We start from the raw sequence: 22,199 nt of genomic DNA, 5'->3' as shown, positions 1-22,199 counted from the left end.
GGCGTGGCTGTAACTATTTTTCCAAGTATGAACAAAAGTGCAACTGTCAAAATATCAGAAGATAATGAATATATATTTATGGTTTCCGTGTGATGAATTTGTACTTGAAGCAGCTGGGAGATCCCAAGATTATTATGCTGTCTGAACTTTTGGATGGTCATAAAAATCTATAAAAGTATGTTTAACTTAAGTAACGTATAATTTGCAAAATTTGGTATTGCTTCAATTTTGTTAATATTTATAATCTAGTCAGTCTGATAGAGCACAGTGCCGTTCAGCTAGTGCATCATGTGACTGTTTTGAAACTTTTCTAGGGAAACATGTCACAACCAAATGCTCTCTCTGGTTTGCCAACGCAATTCGTTTTGGCAATGCGAACCCTGTTCGATATAATGGATGATAAAAACACTGGTTATGTACAGTTTTCAGGTGAGACAATGGTTGGAGTTGGTAGCAGTATATTAAAATAAGACTATGTTGAATATCAAATAATACGTTTCAGAGGATTTTCTAAGAAATGCTTGTACCGTTTTTCCACTTCAATAGATATTGAAAATAGGTGGCGAGATGATGGGACTAAAGGACTTCCCAAAGGAGTTATTGAAAGCCTGAAGAAGGTTACTCCCCCTAATGGTTTGATATCCTTCAATCATTTTTGCACTGGACTTAAAATTTGCCTATTACAAAACCAGGCAGAGAATGCTAGAAGCCCCAGTTCTAGCAAGGTTCAGGAGGCGGTGTTGGATCACGACATCCACGACCCTAATAAAATCAATAGGCACCAAGTTACGAAAACTTCCTCTTCAGACGCGGATCACAACCAGGCCGGTGGAGCTAAATTACCTTCAATGGTATGGGATTATATTTGTCTCAGGTGTAAAACACTTCATGTGCTTTTAGTTTCAACACCTCAGCGGAGGTAGTTTCTTGGCACTTGACTTAAAAATTGCCGAAGTTCACATGTAAATGTAAGAACTTGAGGGTAACTCATTTTTTTTTGATTTTATAAGTTAATGGAAAGTTCAAGTGTAAATAAAAATTGAAAGTGGTGTCAAGAAGTTCCTCAATTTGTGTTTCTCCCTTTTGTTGGTCCTCAGATCGTCTCTATATTTTGTACCTGGTCACCATATAGAAAATCAATTAAGGTATATTTTGGTTCACTTTAAAATTGTCACAATTGCAATTCCAGGAAACTGCATGCTTCATTGTATGTATGTGGTCTTTAACTGTCATCGCAGTGCAGAAGTGAGTCAAAATATCAACATCTCATCTCTTGCCTTTCTAAGGCAGATATTTGGATATTATTCATAATTGTGTCTTAGTAAACCAATTCTCAAAGTACCTTAGGCTTAGTTAATTTTCAGGCAAACTTTTCACTGTTGCATGAATATATATGCTTCAATTTACAGATGAGTTTTATGGTCTTCATCTTGAGCTAATAGATATTTTGTCTCAAGAGTATTAGGATTCCATTAACCAGATAACGAACCATTCTTCCATAGCAATCTTCACTAGAGTACTCCCAAACAAAACGAAGTCTGAAATCCCTCTTGGATGATGAGAAATTTTTTTAGCTGAAGAAGGAACCAATGGCTGAACTTGAATGACAGGTGGGAGGTCTAATTAAAAAAATCATAAATAACATCATTGGGAGACATGTCTGCATGTATGGGCTATCAAAAACACATGAAGAATCCTGCAATGGAATCCTTCAATTGTAAACAAGATTGAATCTCCTACTAACAGTCTAAATAGTATTACCAGATATTTTCAAGATTATTAATAGAACAGAATTGTACATCAAAAACTCATCGACATCCTGGAGATAATGTGGAGCTAAACAGGTTATAGTAGTCAGTTTTGATACCACTAGACAACAATTTATAGATACACTGCAAAAAGATCTTTCTATTATGGTAGAGTGCTGTCTAAAAAACAAACATGTACTTCCAATGCCATCATATACCATCAACACAAATAGATGGAAGTTCCAGGGGAAAACTTTTAATTTTATGTGCAGTAATTTCACTGAGTATTCAAGTAATACTTTGCCAATTTGAAATGATTTAAAAAATTTTTCTTAATCCAGAGTCGCCTCAGTGCAATGGGTGCTCAACAGCGGACATTAAGCATGCCCCAGTTGCAGCAACAAATGTATCAGGAGGAAGACAATAGAATCGGTGCTGAACTACGGAATTATGCAAGTGATGCAAGGCTCTCTGCCCCTGTTAAACAAGCTCAAACAAACATCAATAGGCATGCCCTGGGACCTCCTAAACCACCCAGGTAAAACTCATTAATTTTTCCTAATTTGTTACATATGTTTTTGAATGACCTCCTATTCCATGTTTTGGGATAGGGTGATATAGGCTTGATTTAGCAGATATCCGGTTTTGAGGCATGACTTCTTCATTATAAGGAAAAGACTAAACTATTGAGCCATCGTGTACATTTTTTAGAGGAAGAGTTTTTGATTTTTCACAGACTTAAGTCTGTAGCTTAGTGGATCCAGAGATTACTTGACTACTGACTGAAAGGTCATTTATTCAAGCCCAAATGATTCCTTTGGACTCTTTCAGTTAATGTGTGATTTTCTGGTTACCAGAATTTTTGAGCAAGCTTCAAGTGACAGGGAAAGAAGCTGACCCCTTTACTCTGATGAGTGAACTTCATATACTCCAGAGTTTACAACCAAGTGGGGTGTACTCATGCCCATTAATTCAGGTTGATTACTGTTTTTATTAATTCACGACATTCTATAATGATATTTCAAAACACCTCAACTTTAATGCTTTCAATACACTTTTTAGTACTGTCCTTTTCCCTTCACTCTTGTTCTTGTTTCATCTTTGCATTTCCACTTCCTTCTCCCTCCTTGCTATAATATGGTATTATACATGAAAATTAGTGGTGATGGGTATAGTTACAAATTTATTTCTGTACCTTTCCTATTTTTTCAGCTTCTGCTGTAATTGGCCATGTGCTTTTTTATCTTTAAATTTCTAAATACATAAATTGATTATTAATAATAAGAGAAGTCTGCTGGTCGAGGTACGGTTTTGCTTTTCAACACTTTTAGGCTTCACCTTAGAACATGCTAGATAAATATTCTGAAAGGGTGCTTTTAACTAAAGTATTTTTCAACCCTTTATACTTTTCACCTCCCTTTATTTAACACAATATGTCTTTTCTCTTCCTGCCTCTACCTCCTCAGCCCAACATTCTTCCCTTTACCACTCATCAGAATTGCATTGCCTCTCTATATACTATTGTAGTTAACTGAAGGTTGATTAATAGGTGAGGGTAGGGATCACCTCTACCAGCTTCTGCCTGTTTTCATGCTGCCTCTTAAGCCCTTTTATAATGCCTTCAACATCCCACCACCTTACAATATTTCCTTCATCCCTTTTCTCTGCCTTTTTCATATATCTCCCAGTAACTTTCCCTTTTTGCCAATGTAGTGTATTTTCTCATCGGTAACGTGTGCGTTATCTGTACAAAAATGTTCAAATGATCAAAAAAATAACGATGCGCGTTATGTAATGAAACTTGAAAAAATCCAAACATAGAGGTAAATTTACATACATCCAATATAGACGTATTTTTACACACACTATATATAATGTTTACATGCATACATATATGTATATACAGATGCGCGGCATCTGTACACATTGAAGGTAACTATGAAGCCCTGGGCGCGCGGTATCTATACAAATTCATGAGAACAACAAAGGCTTGGGTGTGTGTTATCGATGGGAAAGTACAGTAATTAAAATCTTAGTATCCTCTCTGCCCAAATTATTTTCTTCATTATCTACCACACTCAAATATCAAAAGCCTCCAATCTATGCTCATCTGCTTGCCTCAAGAACCAGGTCTGACATCCATAGAGCACCATGCTCCATATTAAAGTCTTCATCAATCTTTTCTTCACATATTAACTCAGTGTACCTGTTATCCATTCTCTTCTCCTTTTAAATGCTTCTGTGGCTAGCAAAATTCTTCTTACATCTCCACTTGTATATCCCTTTTCCTCTAAAATACTGTACGTGAACTGCTTCACCTGCTCCAGCATATATTCCCTTCTAATTTGATATTTTACTTTCTTTCCTGCTTTCCTACCCCACAAGAATCTCATTGATTTTGTTTTTCTTTGTTTACTTTGTGTCCCATACTTCTTGTACTTTTCCTGTAAAGCACTGTAACCTCCTGACTAGCTGTCTATTGCTTGATCATCTTCAAGCTTCACAGTCTTAAACATCTTGCTGCCGGCTGTCATTCTCAACTCAAGCCCCTCACATTTAATCCTAACATTTCCTCCGCATGTATGTTGGAAGGCAATGGTGATACTAGGTGGCTGTCTCACTCCTATGCCAATCTTTGCACATCCTAATTCTTCCTATGCTATCCTTAGCTGTGAATTCTGATTTATTTAGAAGTTTTGAATAAGTTGACTAACTCTCCAGTTTACTCCCATATTTCACTACCTCGTTATTAACTTTGTCCGTTGTACACGGTTACATGGCTTTCAAAACCCACGGAACATACAGACTTTTCTGATCATAAGCAACATTCCTTCATACTAATGCTCTCATTGCTGCATTGCATGCTCATTCTAATTTATTATTATTTTCTTTACTTCTTAACAGATGGTCCCTGCCATCAACTCTCTTCTTTTTATAAAAGCTTCATTGTGTTATACAATTCTTCTTTTATTGTCCTTACGACTTCCTCCAGTTTGTCCTAAAATATTTTAAACAGGTGAGCCATTTTAAATTCCAGCTGACCTCTTCAATTGTGCACCTCAGTTGGTGCCTAGCGTCACTCCTCTTTATTTCTCCATAGTTAACTGTGATTTTTATGCATTTTTGTTTACTAACACCTATCTCCCTATTCTCAAAAAACCTTACAGGGGTAGATGTATGAAGAGATATGGCCATGGTTTCCCTTATGGTAAAATCATCTTTAGTTATAGAAAACAACTGTATCTCTATATAATCCAAGTATTTGGTTTTCTCCGTTAGATTGAGTGCTGGACTTGACAGAGGGGCAATGATTGCTGATGCCCGTCCTCCTCCACAGCCACCTACGGAAAGGAATTTGGACAGAGCAGAGATTCGCACAGCTCTCCAGAAGTGGCAGATTGGTCTCATGATGAATGGCCAGGACTCATCAAAAAATTCTTCTGAAGGTGGTTCTAGGTAATATGAACTTCTTCAATTTCATCTTTAAAATTAATCATGCAATACTTATTGTAAAGGTAGTGCTTGAAAATCAGGCCACCTTTATGTCTGTAGGGTGTAACTTAAGGTATATCCGGGAAAACAAAGCATCATGAGAAGCATTTACTTTTTCGTATCAATAGACAATTCATTATCATTTTTTCGACAAAACCAAATTTCTTCAATGCAACCATTATTACTAACTTCAAGTGAGGTCGGATGCCTTTAATGTTAAAACCAAATGTTTTACTAGTCCCCCTATGCATATAATGACTTTTTTCCTAGAAGCAAAAACCTGGAGATCTGGGTATGGAAGAGGATGGAAAGGGTAAACTGGACAGGAAAGAAAACAAATATAGAAGTATGAGGCATGGGGGAGAGGAAGAAAGAGAGATGATTGTTGGGAGAAGTCCAAAGGGGGCAGGAAAGTTGGATGTATAGCATTTTGATTATTGATGGAATGCTGAATACTGTGATAGAGGGGAGAACATTAGGCTAGAGAGTTGCATGAAGAAAAAGGATAGACATACTGCGCAGAATGAAGGGAGATAGAATGTTGGCCAAATTGAAGAGTAATTTATTGTAGTGTGGGTTATCAGGGGCTAAGAAATTTAGCAGTGTTTTGTCTGGATCCATCCAAAACCTATATCAAAAGGTAGATTACCAAATAATAACTAGATAAAAGAAGAATAAGGAAATCAAGTGGTAAAAACTGTGGTCAGGTTATACCATATACAGAAAGTAAAACTTTGTGGTAATGATCTATTTTATAGCGACCTTGTTATAATGAATCAGATGACCAGTCCAATAGTTGGAATAGAGTTGTGTAAAATGACCTTACCATTACAAAATCTTGATTTACCTCATAAAGAGTAAGTTTTCTTCTACAGGTGATATAGTTATCACAAGTTTTAAGCTGTGTCCAAACTCATCATATAGGTGCCTAAATTGGTGGATGCCATCTTGAAGGGTGTCCAAATTCATTAGGCAGGGAGAGGGTGCAAATTTAGGCACTTATTTTGGCCTCCAAATTTGGGGTACAAGAAATGAATCCTGTGTGAATATTTATTGTCAAGTTTTTTCCCTCATAGCTCCTCTGCTAACATTTATCTTGAGTCCTTCCTGATAAACTTTGAGTCTACATGCACTCAACCTGTGCTATGCTCACCAAGTACTATGAGATAGTCATAAAATCATAGAAAAGGACTTCATTCAGTAAAAATCTTATTGTATCAAAATAATAAAATAAACTAAGCATTGCATAAAAAGTTAAATTGATGGTAATCTCATGGGGTCTTGAGTGAGAAGATTGCCAGACAGTATTGCATTTAAGCTTGAATTCGTGAATTATGCTTCAGAACTCTGAAACAGGACAGATGGAAGGCATTTTGGCCCAGTTCCAATGGAGAAGATGATTGTAGAATATAGGAAGCAGAAGTTGGATTTAACAAATGCCAATATGAGCAAAAAAACTTATGTCCATGTGCTCCTAAAAAGCCACAGCTTGAGGAACATGTTTAGAACTTAATCATAAAGCAGATATTGATTGGTATTAATATTTGAATAAAAATGATTTTAATTGAAGTCAGAAAGTAAGTGACAGGTATGTCCATTGCAAATTTTTCTGGGATGTTATGGTGCAAGAGTTAATGAAGAGTTTGTGCTTGCATACAAGATCTACAATAGCAAAACATCTACCACTTGAATGCCAAAGAAAGGTTATTGAGCACCAATTCATTACGTCAGACCAATCTGTAGAATGAAACGGCTATCGATTTCTAGTGTTTATGATTGACTAAAGAAGTCCTGGCATAAAGTTAAAAGTGAGACTATCGTTATGTCTTTTCAAGAATGTATGGAAATGATCATAGTAATAATAATAATGCATTTATTTATCTGGAGATTTGTTGCTTATTTACAGATACACAAATATTGGACAAATCAGATATAAACCTCCCAATTTTAGAAAAAAATACTATGTACTATATGCATACATATGCATGTATACATATCAATATACTACTATGTTTACATATTATTTGGTTAAGTCAGAATTGATGTGTAGAGACGATTCCAGAAATTCATTTACATAATAGAACATATAATTTTTTAATAGGTTGAACAGCCTTTTCTTGAAAACAGGCTCTTTTGTTTCATAGTTGATTCCATTGGAAAGTTTATTGAATAACCTAAAGCCCATTGCTTTGAGCCCATGAGCAGTATTGTGTGTTCTGACAAATGTCTGGTGTAGGTCATTGGAGGTCCCTGTATGGTGACTATGGTAATCAAGGTTGGACCTGTTCTGAGAAACTATGCCTCATATTACCCTTTGCATGGTGGACATGGAGAACACTGTATAGTGACAACCCCAGAGAAAATAACAGTAGAAATGATTTAGAAGCACTAATGGTGTATTAATGGGATTCTAGCCTAATTAAATATTGATATTGCTGTGAATTTTTCAATGTAGCAATTCTATTTTTGTTGTATTAAGTGTTAACATCAAATTACTTTGATCTTTTTCTGCCTGATGCGAGTATTCATTGTAAACTCTAACCTGAAAAATCACAGTAAATCTCATGTGTCTTACAGGTTGGGAAATGTGGTTATTTCAAAAGAAGGTGGATCTGGAACTTCAGTCACTGCTCTTACAGAAGTGAACATTTATACCACTGCTGCTATTTATTTGAATACCATTAAACTTATTATCAGAAATATAAAAAAATTCATTTTTTATCACTTACAATTAGGTAACAGAAAAAATGTAAATGAGGTATGTTTTTATGCAATGAGTTACCTCATGAAAATCAATCTGAAGTGTGTTTGCTGTCCACCCTTGAATGAAGCCTTATATGCCTCATATGAAGTTTTACTGTCCTCCAGTGTAAGGAAGCTCCTTTGTGGAAAGTATTTTTCATTCCATGGAGGAATAATCATCTCTATGAAATTGTCCCAGAGGCCATGCACGCCTTTTATTTACCATAAGAAGTTTGTTTTAGCAAACTAGACATATTTCAACTTATATTGGCTGCCACTGATGCAATACTGGAATCAAATCAATGAAATTTGTGTCAAAAATGCATTACTCATCAAGCTAGCAATATAGTGTAAAATCAATTGTTTTCTCAATGAATTTAATAATCACTCTTTTTAGGAAACCCTCATTATAAACTGTTGTTTATGAAGACATTGCCATTTTTCCATGCATATTGGTCTCTGGGGCAGACACAGTCAATAACTCTGGGTTGTGAGCTTCTTTCATCTGTACCAGATGTTCTTTATTAATAAAAATAAATATTTTCAATATATGATTCGTTGTTAATGGGCAATTGAATTGGGTTCAGTTGGCCTGCCACTAGTTAGTGATTGGCTTCATGGATAGTGAGTACCATCGCTTAATGTGTGTACTTATAATACTCGATGTATGATACATTTTTCTGCTGTAAAGTTTATCAACTATCACATATGAAAAGGTGAAATCATCAACTAGCCCCCTGTATATATTGGCTATTGATTTTTCTGGCTCATGCGGTTAAAGGAAGTGAATTTGTTGTGATAACTGAACTGTCCATTGCGTAGCTTATAAATTTCCCCCATGCAATTCATCTCTTTACACATTGGTATATTTTTAAATTGGAGGAAACACAAAATTATAAGAAACCTTGCTTAGACTGAGAGTAGTATATGGTGTACTTGGAATGATATTTTCATTATAATGATAAATAAATAGTTTTAAGTGAAAAAAATTACTATCTTCCTGTTATGACACAGTGAATAATGAAAAATGATGAGTGCTCATACCTTTTACATTCTAATTCTAATGATTGCTGTTATGATGAGAGAGTTTAATATGAAAGGAGTAGATAAACTAAGGAAAGATCTGTTTAAAACAGTTAAGCAGTCAATGTTTGATTGGTCATAAAAAATGTTGACATGCTTTTAATCTCTCCAGTGTTTGTAAATAGCTAAAGGTCATAGAAATTGTGGGTATCTTGAATGGTGCATGATTACAAAGATTAAATGCATCTTCATTTGACTGCAGAACAACCACTGTGTAGTAGGGCCTAAGGCATTTGCCCAGATTTTGCATCCCTTGAAAGCCCTGGTCATGCATATGTCACTACCATCATCTAATAGTGCCTCTTTTTTCAATAGCAGGCAAAATTATGCAGTTGATAACACAGGCCGTGGCTCTGGGGATGGAAAACCCTCAGGTGAGAATAATTAACAAATGTGTTGAGGTCAGTGTAAGCTGATGTTGCATGAATGCAGAAAAAAATTGTATTGAATGACCTTTCCATTTCAGTAAATGTATGTCTGTTGGTTGTCAACAAATGACTTTATCCAATACCTGACAGTTAATAGCTATAATGCAAGGTGCACTTTGCAACTGATGAATTAAGCTTGTCAGATTCTACTTTTTTCATCCATACATCAACATCTATTCAATACACCTCCAGCCACCACAAAGGTGTATGGGAGGGGGTGTTGTAGCCCCACCCATACGTGCACAACTATTTCATACATGAGTTTAAATATACATATATGAGCTCATATGTAAAAGCAATCATACACATGCATGCCTATGTACATCAATAAATAATGGACTAAATAATTAAATATTTGTCTTTAAGCAAATATATTCAGGTACTTGTTCCATTTTGTTATGATTGCCTATTGTGTGGGGGAAGAATAAATATTTGAATCTGTTATGTGACTTTATCTTTCTCCCTTCTTTTATCCAATTGGTTGAATCTACCATTATATTGTGATGCCAGAGACTATCCTAGGTGTTGCAAGGAAACTCACGTGTCAAAGTCATCTGCTTAATATCAGTCATTATTATTCTAATTCTGAAGACTAAGCCCTTGGGGTCCATTGAAGAGTTGAGAGGGCCATAGATGGATATTTTCACAGCCTTTCAGGCTTCCGGGAAAGAATATTGGTGCTAGAGAAACGCTGTACCAAGTGTGTGGAAGTCAAGGGAAATTATTTAGAAAAATAAAATAATTTTTTTAATTGAAAATTGCAGTCTTTCATTGTCAGTCTCATAATTTACATGGGGGGCCCATAAGTTCCCGATCTGACCTAGAGATAGCGGTAGTTGTTTGAAAAATATCACTTTGTTAGAAAGTATGCAATCTATAGGGCATATTTTTCAATTTTGAAGACACCACACTGTTTAGTATTTATTTGGCAGCCATCAATAGTGAATGTTTTCAGTGAATTTGTGAAAATGGAGAAAATTGATCATCATTTTGTGATATAATACTTTTATTTGAAATACCTCAGCTCAACCAATATAAAAGCTGAACTGGATTCTACCCTGGGTGAGTCTGCTCCTTCATTTACAACAGTAAAATATTGGGTAGCAGAGTTAAAACGAGGCCGTACGAACTGTCAAGATGAGCATCGCATTGATCGACCAAATGAGGTGAAGACTCCAGAAACGGTGAAGAAAATCCACAAAGTGATACTGGATGATTGTCGACTGAAAGTGTGCGAGCTAGTAGATATAGTAGGCATTTCAAAAAGTGCAGTACATCACATATTAACTGCAAATTTGAACATGAGAAGTGTCGTGAAGATGTTTCAATTGAGTGTTTAGCAAAATTTCAGAGCAACAAAGCAAAATGAATTGTCGCGCTGTTTCATAACCATGGATGAAACATGGGTCCATTACTTTACACCCAAGATAGAAGAACAATCAAAACAATGGATTCTAAAGGGAGATCCGGCTCCAAAGAAGGCGAAGACGGTTTCATCTGCGGGCAATGGCATCGGTTTTTTGGGATGCACCTGGGATAATTTTCATTGACTATCTTGAAAAAGGAAAAACTATCAATTGCGATTATTCTGCAAACTTATTGCAACGTTTGAGCGAAGAAATCAAGCAAAAGCGGCCGCATTTGGCTAAGAAGAAAGTGTTGTTACATCAAGACATTGCACCAGCTCACAAATCTGTTATTGCAATGGCCAAAATTCATGAATCAAAGTTTGAATTGCTACCTCATGCACCCTATTTGCTAGATTAAGCCCCCTCGGATTATTTCCTGTTCGCAAACTTGAAAAAATGGCTCAGTGGTCAAAGATTTTCCAACCGTGAAGAAGGTATTGTCAGCAGTTATGGAGTTATGGTTATTTTGAGGAGCAAGACAGTTCTTTTTATAAAAAGGGTATTGAACTTATTCAACATCGCTGGGGAAAGTGTATAGAGCTGAAAGGAGATTATGTTAAGAAAGAAATACATTTTTTTCCAAAATTTTTGTTTCCTTTGTTGGGTCAAGTACTTTTGGGATTGCCCTACTAGTTTACTGGACCCATCATTATTTTCAATACCATCTTCCAATCCTAAAAATTCCTAATAGTTTTCTTGTCATCAAAACGTATTTTCTTCCTTTGATAATTCTTATTTCTTCAGAATGACATAGATGATATCCATTTGGTTAGTAACTTACCATGGTAGATTGTAATTTTCTTGGGTATACATATGGCAAGCAGGCTAGGGATCCCAAAATATTTCATTTCTTTAGATTCTGTTTTTGGTAATACTACAGTTATGCAGGAGCCTTAACTAGTGCTGTAGTTGGAGTATGAATTACCAGATAAACTGCTGTTAGTATTGCTGTCTGTATTGTTGGCTATTCATGTATTCTGTGACTCCATTTTGTTCAGCTGTGTCATTATTGGTCGTTCAATCCTAAGATTGGTTCACTGCAGCCCTCCATCCTACCCTATCTGATGCTAATTGGCTAACTTCCTGGTATTTTTTTCAATGTACTGTCTTCTTTATTTGTGCCATGTATATATATCCCTTGGACTTCCTCTTGGGACTTGACCCTCTATTTTTCCTTCTATTATATTCTTTATGAATCCATTGTGCCTCAGGGTGTAGCCAATCCATCTGCTTCTTCTTTTCTCTATGGTGTTCCATAAGGTCTGTTCTTTGTGTATTCTTTTGTATGCTTCTATATTTGTTATTTTATCTGTCCATTTGATCTTAAGCATCCTCCTCCAGCATCAGGTTTCTAAGGCTTCTAGTCTTTCCTGGTCTACTTTTCTGATGGTCCATGCTTCTGATTCATAGAATGCCAAGCTCCCTAGGAATGTTTTCACGTATTGTTTCCTTGTCTGTAATTCTATCTTCTTTGAGCACAGCAGTTGTCTTTTCATTGTGAATGCTCTTTTTGCTTGAGCTATTCTTTGCTTGATGTCTGTACTACTCCTTCACTCCCATGTGATGGTACTTCCAAGATAAGTGAATAAGTGAAGGAATCTACGTGTTCTAATTTTTGTCCTTTCAGTGTGACTATGGTATTCTGCTTTTCTCTTCCACATACTAAGATTTTAGTCTTCGTCTTGTTTATGTTCATTTTGTATCTATGTAGAACTTGATCCAATACGTTTAGTGACCTTTGAAGATCCATCTAGTTTTCTGCTATCATTGCAATATTGTCGGCAAAGTGTAGCATGTTTATCTCTTTTCCATTGATCCTAATTCCGTTTAATATGAATCCATGTGCTTCTCTTATTGCCTCCTCCAGGTACATGTTGAGCAATCCAGGTGAGAGGTTGCACCCTTGTCTAACTCCTTTGTTAATTTTACCCTCTATATGGCTTCCATCTCTCATTTGTATTGTGGCTACTTGCCTCTTGTATAGCTGATAGATTATTCTTCTGCCAGTAATATATTCCGAGTTTTTCCAGCTGTCCAAACATCTTGTTCCATTCCACATTGTTGAAGACTCTATCCAAGTCCACGAATGCCATATACAGTTGCTTTTTCACATGCATTGTTTTCTCTATCATGATTCTCAGACAGAGTATGGCTTCCCTGGTTCCTCTGTTCTTCAAAGTGCCAATTTGGTTTTCCGATAAGATATCATCAATTTTCCTTTACATCCTTCGAATAATTATTTGCATGAGTATTTTTGATGCATGTGATGCAAGACTCAAGGTTCGGTGTTCCTCGCATTTCTCTGTCCTCGCCTTCTTTGATATTGTGACCATCACACTTCTTTGAAAGTCTTCCGTCTTTGTAGCTATCTTTGATTATTCCATACAAATTGTCCTTGGCTTTATTTCCGAGTGTCTTGATGTCTCTGTCGATTTTGTCTTCTCCCAGAGCTTTGTTTTTCTTAAGGTCTTTTATTGATTTATCAAATTCCATCCTTAGCATGTATGGGCCCTGGTTTTCGTCATCCGTTTCACTCTCGTCCTTCATCATGTTTTCTTCCAGCATCCTCAAACCTTAGTAGAGTTCTTCGATGTGTTGCTTTTATCTATTGCCTATATCTTCACCTTCTATCAGTATATAGCCATTTACATCCTTGATGTTGTTACTTTTCATTTTCCTTTCCCCGAAATGTTGCTTCACCAGTTTGTATGCTGTGTCGTATCCCCCATCTTCATATTTTCAGTTATTTTATTTTACATTCTGAAAACAGCACTTTGAACATTGATATAACAATTTGACAGCTACATACACCCAAGCCCTAGGTGGAGGAAAAACCACCTAAGAGGGAATCGAACCCGGCAGACAAGGACGTTATCCCACCACCACCACCGAGGCCTGCGGGCATTGTTTTCCTCGCAGCAGCCTTCTATCCAATTCTTCCTAGCCTTTTTGCATTCTCGGTTGACTTGGTTCTTAAGCTTCTTGTAGAGCCTTTCCTCATCATCATTCATGGTGTTCTTGTATTTTCCTTTCTTCTGTTAGTTCCCTTATCTCCGTTGTGATCCATGGTTTCTTCATGTCAGCTCTCTTTCTCACCAGTTGCTCTTCTGCAACTTCTGTGATTGCCCTCTTCAGTTCATCCCATCTCTATTTGGTGCTCCTTTCTCCTTCATCAGCTAGTTTGCTGTCAATGGCCTTGGTGAATCTTTCTCTGTTGTCGTTTTCCACCAGCAATTTTGAGTTTCATCTTGGCTCTTGTTTGGTCTTCTTAATTTTCTTGTAGTGAAGTTGGCTCTTCATGATTAGTAGGCTGTGATTGCTATTTATGTCTGCACCCGGGTAGCTCTTGCCCTGCTTCACCTGGTTCTTGTATTTCCTTCTTTCTAGTATGTAGTCTATTTTTTAAGACTAAAATAAATAACATTTCCTTATGCCATAAAGGGTTTTTTGCACCAATGTAAAAGGAAGAAATGATAGGAAGGGAATATAGAGATTGGTGTGGCTATTTATGGGGAAAGTTAATCCCTTGCCGATGATCAGACATATTCTAAATAGTAAGATGCTCACATTTACACTGCGGGGTGTTTCCGGAATAGGTTTACAAGGAGATGAATCCTATTTTCAGGGACCGTATGCAGGAATTTACAAATACCCACTCAGTCCCACTGGTTTGGCCAAAAAGGTTTAAGGGGAAATTTTTTCCTTGCCAGGGACCAGCTCTGGGCTACCTTAACCACATATAGTATGTGTTAACTAGAAAGAGACCAAATAGATTTGCGAGGAAAATCAATTCAGACAACTGGGACCTACTTTGGGGTAATATTACACAGACTCAGATATTGCAGAAAAGCAATGTCAGCACTGGGGTTTATGAAATGTACAAAGCACTAGATGGCCTGATGGCATAGTCAAAACCAAAAATGGTAGGGAATGAAGCCCTTCAGTCAAAAGAGAGAAACAGAAAATATAGGAGGAAGACAAATTAACACAAACAAATTAATCACAATGGTGTGAAAAGCACTTCATGCCATTGTGTTTCTTTAATTTATTCTTGTTTTTGTGTATGCTTTGTTTCCAAACAGTTTTATAGAAGTAGTTACAATTTGTTGAATGTGGTGTTAATCTTTAAATCTTTTCTTTTTTCTAGGTCAGGTAGATCAAGCTGCTGCTTTTCCTCACAAAAAAGTATCAGGACGACGAAGAGAGCCTAGGCGTCATACTCTTCAGAATGGAATTGATTATAACATGGTAAATATTAATGCTCTAACATGTCAGTGTTAAGGTCTATTCTCCTTTAACAGAAATTAATTAGTCATATACTTTGAAAACTAAGTAGGAAACTAATCCCTAGGTTTTCACGCTGGGAAATATGTAATTTTTAATTTAAATAATAAATAATAACACTGTGTAAATCTGATATTTATAAGGTATAGTGGAATTATTCTTTCTGTCAAATGAATTGTTTTAGAGAACCTCTTTACAGTGAAACCCTGATGTAACAAAACTCTTTAAGGACTGGTTATATGGTGAGGTTTTACTGCATATGTTCAAAGTTGAAATCACTCATACTATGCCGTGATCACTGACAGCATTTTTAATTGTTCAAAATTTTCAAAAATTTGGTTTTCATTCCTTGAAAATATTTCCCACCTAATTTTATTTTAATCCTTTGAAAACTTAAAATTTAAGTTAAATTCCCTGCTTTGGATATGGGAAGAACTCTTTTATGAAATACATTTACGTACTTATAAATAACTATAGCTTCCCTCTCCTCTCATTCTAATATCACATGCATTAAGTGCTAAGTTTTGTAATGGTTCAATGACACTCTTGTTTGCTAAGTGTTGACAAAGAAGTTCTTAAAATGAGTTTTCCCATAAAAATATCCATTGATATGGTAAAATATCACAACTCATTCCAAAAGTTTTCATGGAAAGGGTAATAAATATCTATCTGGCCAGAAATGAAAGTTTTGATGTTTATTTCAAGCACATAATATTCCGAATAGTTGGGTCATATCCCAAGATAATGAAATCAAAGGCCATAGTGAGTAAATATTTTTCTTGAGAATTGCTAAAAATGTTCCACCTATGTTATCATGGTGTAGTAAATTTCACTTGCCATTCAGCACACCTGTGGATTCATCAAAAAATGGGTAGCCTACCAATGAGCTAGACTACCAAGATGCTCAAATGAATATCTAGGATTAGTAAGAGTGGAATTTGTATTTCTAACTCCAGTTAGTTAACTCCATGAGAGGTTCCTTTTTCAGGGGCTTAATGAAAAGTGACAGTGATTGAAAAATTGTTTCCCATGTTCTCTACTGAAATTCATCATATTACTATTAATGGAAATAATTTGCTCCATAGTTGAAGAGGATGAAGCAAATAGAGCAAGAGAAGGATGTTTTGATGCAGGGCTTACAAGCTGTGGATAGGGCTAGAGAGTGGTACCTGAGGCATATTGGAGCAGTGCAGGAAAAAATGAAGTACCTTGGTAAAATGGGATCACTTGTGGTAAGTTACTATGACCTGATTTTCTTTCCCATCCTTTTTCTGCTCAATTCAGAAGTAATGAGTGCTATGACAACAAAATTTGGTAGCTATGTAAATTTTCCAGGATAAAAAATTCCTGTAGTCTCTTGTAATTTCTAGAATGGAAAGTTCCTTGATTTTTTGGTTTTCCAATCTCATTTAGGTTGAAGTATAGGATATTAATATCCTGGTGAAAAATAAAACATTAAAGGTACAATCTGTATTAATTCAGTGATTTATCTTTAAAAATACAAAGTGTAGAAAAAGAAGTAACTTAATAAAGAAAGGGAATTTGTGATTGCAGTCGGTTTCATTAACATTAAAAAATCTATGCCTGGAACAGGCTGGAGTAAAAATTTCAAGGATTCCACATTTAAGAGGGGCCTATTTTAGGGTACAATCATTATAGATAGTGATTCCTATTCAAATAACTAAGGGATAAGCTGTAACAGTTACTTTAGACAGCTTCTAATGGATTCATCTGCCATTATGCACCAAAATGTAGAAATTTTACTCAGTATTAAAATGTTTCTCCTTGAAATTAACCTTAGACATTCACTGTGTAGAGGACAACTTGGTAGATCAATTGGTTTCAGCACAATGCTGAAAATTGAGGGAACTGGGGTCATGCAAATGATTTTTTAATCTGAAATTCTGCTTAATAATTATATATTTCTAACTTGGGCAGATATCCATTTTATGCAGATTTTTCCAAAGACAGGTTTGATGATATTATATAAATGTATGTGGGTCACGGTATTCCAGGGGCAAAGAGTTAGACTACTGCCCATAGGGCCTGGGTTCGATTCAGGGAGCACCCTCAGCTTCACCCAAGCTATGTGATTTTTCAGGTGCTAGAACTTCATGGGAAACCATAATCGGCACAGGGAAAGGCACTGGCCCCGCTACCCTTATGTTTGAATTTCACACGCTATCTAGCTTAGTACTGGGTGAACTCTATCATTACCTATCAAACCAATCTTAGGGTTGATTACTGTGTTTATGGTTTATATAAATATATAGATCATATTGCACAACATTACATAAATATAAATAAAGAGGACAGAGTTAAAGACAGGGATATATTGAGTAAGGATATAAAGCGAATATTAATGAAAACTGATGAAGAGTGTTTTTGTTGTGCATGGAGACATGTTAGTTGAAGCAAGATGATGGGCATAGATTGGATGCTTTTGAGATGTTGTTGTAAAGAAATATGGAAAAAGCAAAATGCACAGAAAGGAAAACAAATGAGGAAGTGCTAGGCAGGGTGAGGGAGGAGAGAGGATTCTTGGGAGAAATCTGAAGAAGGAATAAAAGATGGTTGCAGGGTGTTTTGATTGGCAATGGAGTTTTGAAGACAATGAGGTTGTTGTACAGTCTGTATTAATCTAAAACATGCATAAAATGGTGGATTACCGAATAATAATGATAAAAAATACGACTGAAATTAGTCTTTTCAGGTTGATACTAATCCTAACCTGACTCCTAAGTTTCACTAAGCCAAGAATATTGTAAAGGAAATGGCTGAGATATAAACCAAACACTATTTACATTGAAACCTCGAATTTGCATTCCTCAAATGTTTTTACTCATCCATTTTATTTTTACTGTCTCAGCTGGTCTTCATATATTGATATTATCAGTGATCCACCAGTTCAGGTAGGTTTTGGATGGGCACAATCTACCAAATGTTACAGTGACCATTTCTTGCATCTCCTAACAAAACACAACCCATCAACCAATATTACAATAAGCCCCTCTTCAACTTTGTATCCTTCCCACATTCATTCCATCCAACAGCCTTGTCCTATTCCTGCTCTCACTCACTTCTTTAACATTCTCCCCTTTATCACAGTCTTCAACATCCCATTCCTGTATTCGATGTTTTCAGACTTAACTTTGTGGAAATTCATTATCACTGAAGTAAAAAAAAACAATATACCTTTCCACTAAATTATTTTAACAAATTTAGTGGAAAGATACATTGGTTTTTTTTACTTCAGTGATCCCATTCCTAATCCAAATGCTCTGCATCCATCTTTGCCTACCTCCTCTGGATTCCTCCCAACAGCCCCCTCCTCCCTCACCTACCAAGCACTTCAGTTGTTTTCCTTTATGTCCAAATCACCTTTCCATCCCTCTCCACACCCTATCATCCTGCTTCAATGACCATGTTTCCTCACCACATAACTACGCTCCATATCAAAGTTTTAATGAGCCTTTTCTTAACATCCTTGCTCAATGTCCTAGTCATCAATTAATTCCTCCTTGTGAAAGCTTCTTTGCGTAACACAATTCTTCTCTTTATGCCTCTGCTATTTGGATCATTTTGGTCCAAAACACTTCCTAGATATGTAAACTATTCCCCCTGCTCTACTTTTTACCCTCCTATTTTAACCTTTAACTTAGCCTTTTTCCCTCTGGAAAACCAAGTGCCCTTTGTTTAATTTACATTTACATCCATCCCATACCTATCAAACTGACTTTCCAATGCACTCAGTAGAGTTTGTAACCCCTTGGCTGACTGACAAACTAGCATGATTCAAGGTATAATGAATAAGACTAACTTTGCAGGTTCTCCTTGAATTTTTATTTTACATGACCATTTTAATTTACATGATGTAATTGCAAGGCAACTTTATACTAGGTTTTTATACCTAGTATGAAAGACTTCCTCCAAGTAACCTCTGAAACAGTGTCTAATAAAACTTATGAATGCTATTACTATTAAGTTATGCTATATATTCCTGCCTTCTTGAATCTTCCCTTGTTCAAATAATATTTTTACTGACTTAGCACCGATTGTTTGCCACAATTTTCCCTTCTTACTTTCTGACAGTGCATACCAATTTCACCCTTCCTCCGCTAACTTTCCATTTTTTTACCCTGCATCTTCCAGCATGCTTCTTTTGCTCTATTTGCTACCCACATCAATTTATTATTTAACTCTTTATGCTTCCTTTTTCATAACTCTGTGTATGCATTCTTCTTTTTCCTTCTCTTATCTATTTTTCTAATTACAAGGGTTGCTATTTATATTTTTAGCCTAATAATGAAAAGACAGTAATTTATGAAAATGTTGTTGACAACAAAACAAGTTAGTCAGCAAAGTGGTTGAAAGTAGATATTCTGGAAGTTTCTGTGGACACAAAGCCTCCAGCAGATTAAATAATAACCAACTGGAGGTATACAATAAAAAATTTTGGAAACCTTCTGAACAGACCTTGTAGAATGATGAGGCATATATGCAGTTAATTGTGCTAGCATTGTTCCATTGTGAAACAACTGGTTACTAAGAACTAAACTTGTGGAAAAGACTTAGTTTAAATGCAACAATTTCAGAATGTAAAAATCATTTGCCTTGACAGGGATTCGAACCCATATCTCTCGATGTTCGGCTGAGTGTTCTGGATCAAGGGATCCAGGTTTGAATTCCAGTAAAGGTGAATGATTTTTACACTCTGAAATTGTTGCATCGAAATTCATATTAGCAGATGACTCCGTTAAAAGTTACTGTTACAGCATTTCTTGCAGTTTCTTGGAACTGTTTGTTTAGTTGGCCAAGAATTTAATTAAATCTTGATCTATGTGACAGATAAATCATCTGTGATTTTTCTGCATTAAATTCAGTCCAGTTATCTGTGCCTTAAAATCCTATTCACTGGAGAGTTTTTCTTTGCATAATGTTAATTTTATTTGGCTTTCATTGTTCTTATGTTTTCTTAATTCATATTTTCTAGGAACAGTGGACAGAGGCACAACAGGAAAGGATAGAACTGAGAAGAGCTAGGGTCTTGGAAGTCAATCGCCACCTTGCATTACTCTGTCGCTGGGGGAGTAGTGAAAATGGGGACAACACCCCGCTGGAAGATTGGAGTCATATGAATCTGGCACTCCCTCATCACCGTAGGCCACCGCCACAGTCCGAGAATCCTCAGAGCAACCTTCTAGTTGAGAGGCTGAAGCATCAGAACCACCTCCTTACTGAAGTAAATATATGAACAAAACTTTAGAATGAATATATGTCAATCTTGTTAATGCCAAGGCAGGTGCAGGAGTTGAGAAATATTCCTGTGATTTCATCAAAGTGTTCAATAGTCTGGTGCAAGCCTACAGGAATAATTTCATAAGGCAGAGAGATAAATTAGCTGCTGGCCCTAAGGTCTGCAATAAATTTATTACTATTTTGAATGACTGCTCGTGGGGTGAATAAAATCCATTTCAACGGATGAAGTGAAAAGAGATTTAAAAGAGGAAATGAAATAATTCAGATTTTCTTAGTGTTACAGTGTATTTTTATCATACTTGTAATTTGCATAGAGTTAGAAAAAGTGGAGTGCACAACCAAAGCTCAGAGAGAGATGTAGAGAAAATGGCATCGGTATGTTTTGAGCAGCAATTCAGAAACTAGTTACTTGAAAAAATAATTTTATTCCAAAATTATGATCATTAGTCAACAGAATGGTCATAAAAAGCATTAGATATTTGATTCCCAGAGAAAAAATGCCAAAACTAGGCCATTATAATAATAACACTGTGATAATTAAATTTTAAGTTGTTTTTTTTAATCTAATTTCATATCTTTTGCATATATAGCGACTTCTTTGGTACCAGCATCTGAAAGATCTGAAATGTTGGCCATTCTTCAATTTGCTAAAACTCACAATAACAACCAGTGCAGTCAAGGCACTCTACTATCGCATGAGTAAAATATTGAATCCTTGATATTTGCTTGAGTTACCATCTCCTGGACTGAACCAATAACCATATGTCACATGATATTGGTACTCAGCAAAAGCGTTGTTGTCACTTCTGGTGACATCATGCACATATTACATCTTTTTAACTTTATGATATTTAATCGGTGGTTTCAATCATATTCAATAAGATTTGTTAATTAATATCCTGAAAAGTATCTCTTTTGTTATTTAGATAACTTTATAGCTAGTTGGATTTAAAATGAGGATAATGGATCACTGCCATTTTAGTAAATGAATTACTATTAACCTGCATCTTTTGGTGCTTGCAGAAAACGTTGAGATGCTTTTATAGAAATTCATACTGACATTTGAGGTGCTAGAGTCAAATTTATTTCAATACTTTTTCTAAAGCTTCTTGTTAATTAATCCTCTTCCATAAAATTGTTTGATTTCATAATTAGGTGCATGATGTTGTTTCTATAGATTTTTATGAAAGACATTGTTAAAGATGACTGGAGTGATATATATTTTTACTGTCTTTTAACTAGGAAGTGAGCAAGAAAAGTGAGAGGATTACTGGGCTTGAGAGAGAAAAGACATTGCTAATTCGAGAGCTATTCCAATTGAAATCAGATTTAGCTGGAAGAAGATCTGGTGTTGGTGAAGAACCAGCAATGTTGGAGGAGGCAGCTGGAGGGTTCATGTAGTAACTAATGAGAAAGTACTGAAGTGCTTGATATAAACCCTCTTGAAAATCTCCAAACACACCTGAATAATTAGTTATATTCATTCCATAATGTCTTCTCAATGTGTCTTATACTGTCAGTATTGGCATGAATATTTTTTAGGATATTTCATGATATTTACAGGCATTTTTTATTCACCGTTTCCGTCCATGATATACTGATCTTTTGATGTGATATATAGCAAATATTTGGTCGCGAAAGGCAATATTTTTGTAAATGTTTTGCTGTTGCATGTGATCTAGATTTGGCGTTAGTAAAAAAAAATCAGAGGTTTATTTTATATACTGAAAAGTTACTGGTTCCATTGGATTTTA

The 22,199-nt window shown here is 35.8% G+C and overlaps 1 protein-coding gene across 1 annotated transcript; it reads left to right on the top strand.

Annotated features, from left to right (window-relative positions):
- Nucleotides 1-26: 26 nt before the first annotated feature.
- On the top strand, nt 27-21,945 carry LOC139695141 (suppressor APC domain-containing protein 2). The gene is made up of 10 exons (XM_071593789.1): nt 27-175; nt 315-429; nt 547-851; nt 2,090-2,286; nt 5,028-5,204; nt 9,381-9,439; nt 15,050-15,150; nt 16,272-16,418; nt 20,180-20,428; nt 21,688-21,945. The coding sequence occupies exons 2-10, from the start codon at nt 321-323 to the stop codon at nt 21,844-21,846; spliced, it is 1,503 nt and encodes a 500-aa protein (XP_071449890.1). The 5' UTR covers nt 27-175; nt 315-320; the 3' UTR covers nt 21,847-21,945.
- Nucleotides 21,946-22,199: the final 254 nt, after the last annotated feature.

Source organism: Hetaerina americana, unplaced genomic scaffold (assembly GCF_022747635.1).
Source record: "Hetaerina americana unplaced genomic scaffold, ioHetAmer1.1.p SCAF_6, whole genome shotgun sequence".
In the NCBI taxonomy this organism is placed as follows: domain Eukaryota; kingdom Metazoa; phylum Arthropoda; class Insecta; order Odonata; family Calopterygidae; genus Hetaerina; species Hetaerina americana.
The sequence above is the reverse complement of the archived record's forward strand: the minus strand, read 5'-3'. Positions and strand labels throughout refer to the sequence as shown.

Coding starts and splice junctions, on each gene's coding strand:
- LOC139695141 (XM_071593789.1), top strand. CDS start 321: ATGTCACAACCAAATGCTCTCTCTGGTTTGCCAACGCAATTCGTTTTG. Junction 5,205..9,380: donor TCTTCTGAAGGTGGTTCTAG/GTAATATGAACT, acceptor TTTTTTCAATAG/CAGGCAAAATTATGCAGTTG. Junction 9,440..15,049: donor TGGGGATGGAAAACCCTCAG/GTGAGAATAATT, acceptor TCTTTTTTCTAG/GTCAGGTAGATCAAGCTGCT.